Source organism: Marmota marmota, unplaced genomic scaffold (assembly GCF_001458135.2).
Source record: "Marmota marmota marmota unplaced genomic scaffold, marMar, whole genome shotgun sequence".
In the NCBI taxonomy this organism is placed as follows: domain Eukaryota; kingdom Metazoa; phylum Chordata; class Mammalia; order Rodentia; family Sciuridae; genus Marmota; species Marmota marmota.
The window spans coordinates 2,651,375-2,657,145 of record NW_026000077.1 but is presented as its reverse complement, the minus strand read 5'-3'; the positions used below and the strand labels follow the sequence as shown (position 1 = coordinate 2,657,145).

Sequence of the window (5,771 nt, the reverse complement as noted above, 5' to 3'; positions counted from 1 at the left end):
CTCAAGATTGAACCCAGGGCCTTGCATATTGCAGACAAGTACTCTACCTCTGAGTTACATCCGCAGCTAGAATTGCCAGTTTTAGTTTTTTTTTTAAAGACATTTAACAGTTTTAAATTATATAATATGGCATTTTGTTTTTCTGAAGGAGGAAACATGCATCATTCAAAAGAATTAATTGAACACCTACTACGTGTGTGGCTCAGTACAAACTCTGGGGATCCAGTTATGAGCAAAGCAGACAGGTTGATAATCACATATTTATGTTTGGATGTAATTTTTTTAAAAACCTCTGCTGGCCTGTAGAAAGACCCCCCCTTCCCATTTTTGTCTATTTTCTTTGGAACAAATCACATTTATGCTGAGATTAGAAGGAAGTACACATGTAATGCACCTGGCACAGCAGGTCTTCAGTAACAATGGTTGCCCTCCACCTTCACATCCCCTTGAAACAGTTTTCATTCATTCATTGCCTGTGCTGAGCCACGTAAATCCCCATGATTTCCAGCATGCACAGCTAGGCTGTGTTCTTCTCCATGAGTCCAGAATCTTGGCATCAATTACCACCAGGTTCTAAGTTAAAACCAACAGAACTTGACTTTGAAGGGCCAATAATTTACAGACTTTGGGGTTCAATGTTGAGTTGTGAATCTGAGTGACAGGCATTATGTGAAATGTTCTCTTTGAAAGTTTAATGGAAAATTTGGGGCCATTCAATGTTCCCTTTGCATTTTATACCACTCTTGACTCTTTTCCTTCTAGACCTCAGAATCGCTGAGGCTCAGTCCTCAAGAATCACTTCCTAAACTGGGCATAGAGGCAAACACCTGTGGTCCCAGCTACTTGGGAGGCTGAGATAAGAGAATCACTTGAGCTCAAGAGTTCAAGACCAGCCGGGGAAACATTGTGAGACCCCCGTCTTGAAAAACAAAACAAAGCAAAGAAGGAATAATTTCTTGTTTTGTGATCAACTGCTCATGACCTTGAGACAGCTTTGGTCATTTGGAGAGGATGTAAAACTGGCTAACAGGATGAAAGGATGAATTCCATCTTCATGTGTTGGGCCAATTCTCCTTCCCTACAGAACTCCTGGGGATAAATACAGATTATTTGAGGGAGTAAAATTCTTCTTGTAAATTTTTTCCCTTTTCTGTAAGCACTAAAACCATTCATTTTCCCAGAAGGAAGCTTGTCTCTTACGCACATTCTCTTTCAGCATGTATCTGTTGTTAATCCAGTTCCACCGACAGCTCGTCAGGGGCTTATTTTGTGGAAGTTCTAGATGGTCCTAGCAACCCATAACTTCTTGAAGGAATTGTTCTAAAAAACAGAAACTTTAAAAACTAATCTTCTGGCCTTAATGAAATAAAACAAAGAAATAAACCTGGAGAAGCTAGTAGAACTCTCCAATGGGTTATAGGTAAGGAATAATACCAAACAACCTCTTCTTACCTTCTACACCACACTTAGCTTCTTTTCTTAGTATCTTTTTCTCTCTCTGGTTCATTTATAATGTTTAAAAAATCTTATTGGCAGCTCGTTATAATATCATGTTGCCTACAGTAAATCTAACCTAATGTGAAAAAATTATTGGCTAAGTTTCTTTTATCCACATTAGAGAGTATTTGAAACATTGATCTCTGAGCACCTTTGATAGATCATGGCCACCTGATAACTCTCCCAGGATGGATTTACTGCTAGTCAATGCATGATGAATTGTGTACTTCAGGAGAGCAAGGTTGGGTCCACACATGGCTGTAATGGAAAACCAGGCAGGGGAATTTATATACCTAATTAAAAGGAGCAAACTCTCAAATCCAGACCCATAAATTGGCTTTTAGAGCTCTGACTGCTGAAAGAGTTACAAATCAAAGCAATTTGAGGTGAGAGTTCATTCTTCCTGAATCAGGGGAGCTCAGCCAGCACTTTAAAAACTGAAAGCTTTTCACTTGATATTAATTTCACTTACAATAAGAAATATAAATGTAATCAGAATTATATGACTGTAGATAAATCTGATTTATGAAAGTCTGTCAAAGCAGCTGTAGACTGTAAGAATCAGCACCTGATATAGCTTGAGATGGAGAATCACAGGATTGTTTACCTAATAAACCCAGGAGTGTATAAGATATCCTGGATCATTTAAAATTTTTTGTGTGTGTTTGGATAAGAAAGTTTTAAAAAAGGAATCTGGAAAAAATATTGGATCACAAACAATTGTAGGAATATGAATTCTCTGGTGTTTTCCACGTAGGGCCATAATAAATTAGTTTACCCTGTGATTTTGTTGAAATATTTTGCTGAATTGATGACTGGTGAGCATGTCCTTGTGTGGCTCCGTATTATCATCATCCTGGGTCGTTTGGAGGACATAACATTGGCTTTTAATCACATCAGCAACATAAACCATAATGGTGGTGTGTATATTTCTTGTTTCATAAGTGCCTTTAAATCTGTGAGTAGCTTGATATCCCATGAGCAATATGAGCTCCAGGCTCCACCCACGGCCCAGAAGAGAGCTCCATGAACCTGAGGATCAACTGAACTCCAGGCCCCAACACGGTCAGCCCTGGACATCCCTGAGCCCGAGGAAAGCCATCGAGTAGATGATCCTATTGTCTGGAAATGTCAGAAGCTGTGCTGGGGACAAGTGTGGAAGTCACATCTTTCAGGTCTTTGGGACCAAGGGGCCCCATTCTTTGTGTGTGAGAGACTTAGAGACTCAGAAATAGAGAACTTGAATAGGCAAAAATGAAGGACCTGCAAGATACCTAGAGAGCTTCTGAAAGCATTTCTTTGTTGCAGGGCAGGGAGCGAGATCTTTCTCACGCAGTGTCGAGCCTTCAGCTGGTCTCCTTCAAGCCTGAGGGATTCTCTGCCAGAGGGAAGAAGGATGGCGAGGGGGAGCCAATGGCCGCCCTATCATCAGCTATAGACTTAAGGCTGTATTAGTTTCTATAAATATTTGACACGTGAGTAGTAAGCAGGGAGCAACGATCAGGTCTGAATTACTCATTTGTTACTCTGTAAATGGAAAATTGAGTGTCTTCGGATGCAGTCAGCTTGAATCAAGTTTGACATATACAATCAGTGGGCGGACACACCGTGGGTGGCGCAGCAAGAGGTTCGGAGGGCCCGTCTCGAGTGAGAAGACTCCTCTGGAGTTTGGCTGCTTGCCTTGGGGCACTATCCCCCTGGATTAGTCCCCAAACCTGCCCTGGGCCTGCCAGCTAAAGCTCTGGAACCATCCCAATCTCTTCCACAGGCCTTTCTTTTCTCTTTGTACTGCAACTGTATTTGGGATGTGCCAGAGCCTTTTACCAGGTGCCCTGGACAATTCTATTTCCTTATTCTACTCTACTCCAATCTGTCCTCTTAATAATCCCACACTCTAGACAGACTTGGGTTTGAATCCAAGTCCTCAAGTTGGAGAAATCTCTTTGAGACTCAGTGGCCTCATCTCTGAAATGTGGAGTGAGCAGCCAGCTTGGGTTAGCCTGGGATCCAGGACTTCAAGTGCTAAAACTGGGAAAACCTCGAGCAAATTGGGAACATAATAAAACAGGAGGTCTGGCTGCACGGTGGGCGTCTTTTTCTGAGGCGGGGTGCAGACCTGGGCATCCCCTCGATGTTGGTGGGCTTTGTACCTGACTGGATGAGGGGCAAGGCAGAAGTCAATCAAGAGAGGATCCAGCAGCTTCTGGAGGAGAATGACCAGCTGACCTGCTGTATTGTGGATTATCAGAACAAGTGTGTCCAGTACCAGCACGTGTTACATAGACATCTCATTTATTTCGCTACCATTGCAGATGCCAGCCCATTCAGTTCTTCAAAAGCCATGGAATGATCTTTCAGTTGTAAGGAGTAATTGAATGTAATCCATCTCCTATAAAATAGAGACAGGATCTTTACCGACTCACCTGCTTAAAACATGAAACCTCTGTGGTTCTTTTTAAAATGTGAAAATGTGAAGAAAGCTACTAGCTTAACTATATTCTCAATGTAAATATTTATTTTAACAATTAATCAGATCTCCCAGAAAGTAGACCCAGGTGTCCTCTTTCCTGAAATGGGAGTCTGTTCGGGTGACAAAGACATCAAGGGCATCTTCAAGACTACTCTTTAGTTTTAGCCTGAAGAGGGAAACTGAGTAGGTACTGGAGGATCAGCAGGAATTGCTGAGACTTCTGCCTGAGCCTTTAAAGGCCAAATGGATACAGTGTCTGTGTGTCCCATCCAGTTTGTAAATGTGTTTCCCCTGACCGCCCTTCTCTTTCTTACTTTGAAATAAAGCTTGCTTTTCCACAACAGAACAATATGAAGGTCTAGATGTTTCCATGTAACAAGTGTTATAATTGGTTCCCTCAAAAATTGTAAGGACTTAATAACCATAAGGTATGTAACAATACTACTGTTATATGTTGCCGACAAAATTAATAGTGATTCTTTAGTATTATCTAGTGTCATCGGATAATAAATGATGCGTCATTTTCTTTATCACACACAAAAAAATAAAAAACAAAACAGGAATAGTAATATCATGGGAAAAGAGATGGGAAAAGAAACATCTCCAAAGAGGGGTCCAAGGAGTTCCCAGAGAGGAAGGGGAACTCGATTCAGGACCAGTGGGGTTCCTGGCATATGTGATGGAAAAGAATTTCAGCACCTATCAGACAAAGGCACAGACAGGTTTATTTAGGAAATACATACACATTCAAGGAAGAATGGGGGTTATCCAGAGAGTGAGCAGCCCTTCCTTGTTTGGGGCTCTAATATTTATAGCGGGTCAGTAGTTAGAGGCTGGACTGAAGTTGGAGCCATGTGATTTTACACCAGTTTTCCCTGCGCCTGTCCAGCTCCCTCAGTTTACAAGGGCCCAGGCCAAGGACATGTCGCTCAGGAGTTACAATGCTTCCTGATCACTTTTATTCTTTTCAGTGCTCATGAGCATTGTTCTTTGAGACTCATCTCTCTTTTTATCCTAACTCCCTATCTAACACCTTGTTTCTTGTATGGATGAACTGAAATATTGTTTGGAATATTGAGGATCTGGCAGGGAGTGAGTAGCCAATACATGCTAGCTCCTGCCCTCCTCAGTCAATTCAAATATTTGTGAAACAAGGTTTGTGGAACACATCTAGGTACCCCTGTAGGTGTTGAGGGCCGTGAGCAAACAAAGGCAGATACACGACCAGTCTTCAAAGTGCTCCCAATCCAGTTGGGGATGTGACAGGAATGCACATGAAACAGCTATTTTCTTTATTTATGCTTTTGTGCTCCATTTCCTTCCAAAAAAAAAAAAAAAAGGATTGGGGGAAGCTCAGAATAAATGATACTGACACGTGGACCTAAGAGTTGAAAGACAACAGCCTCGTAATTAAGGGAGACAGCGGTGGAATAATTACACCAGAATCGCAAGGCTAAGGAAAGCTATTCCAATTGCACGCAAAACATCCAGAGAACAAAACAAGAATAACACAAGGCAAACTAAAATGAACCAGTAAATTATATGGTGTCAGCTCCACAAGTTTAAGGTACTGCTGCAGAAGTTCAAGGTGGAGTTGATGATGATCTTCCTCAATTCTGCAGCATGACCGTGGGCTGGTCTCCCATTCCCGACTTCAGTTTCTTAGTCTAGAAACTAAGGAGGGCATTTCTTACTTCTCATGACACCCATCAATTTGTGAGTGACGCTCTGCTTCCCCTGACTGTTAGGAGGCTGCGTGGCCCACGTGTCTCCCAGGTTGGAGGAAGATGAACAGGGTCCTGTG

General features: G+C 42.0%; 1 protein-coding gene across 1 annotated transcript; it reads left to right on the top strand.

Moving 5' to 3' along the window:
- Positions 1 to 3,608: 3,608 nt before the first annotated feature.
- On the top strand, positions 3,609 to 3,856 carry LOC107156123 (SS18-like protein 2). The gene has a single exon (XM_048814603.1). It carries the CDS (start codon positions 3,629 to 3,631, stop codon positions 3,845 to 3,847), a length of 219 nt encoding a protein of 72 aa, XP_048670560.1. The 5' UTR covers positions 3,609 to 3,628; the 3' UTR covers positions 3,848 to 3,856.
- Positions 3,857 to 5,771: the final 1,915 nt, after the last annotated feature.

Coding starts and splice junctions, on each gene's coding strand:
- LOC107156123 (XM_048814603.1), top strand. CDS start 3,629: ATGTTGGTGGGCTTTGTACCTGACTGGATGAGGGGCAAGGCAGAAGTC.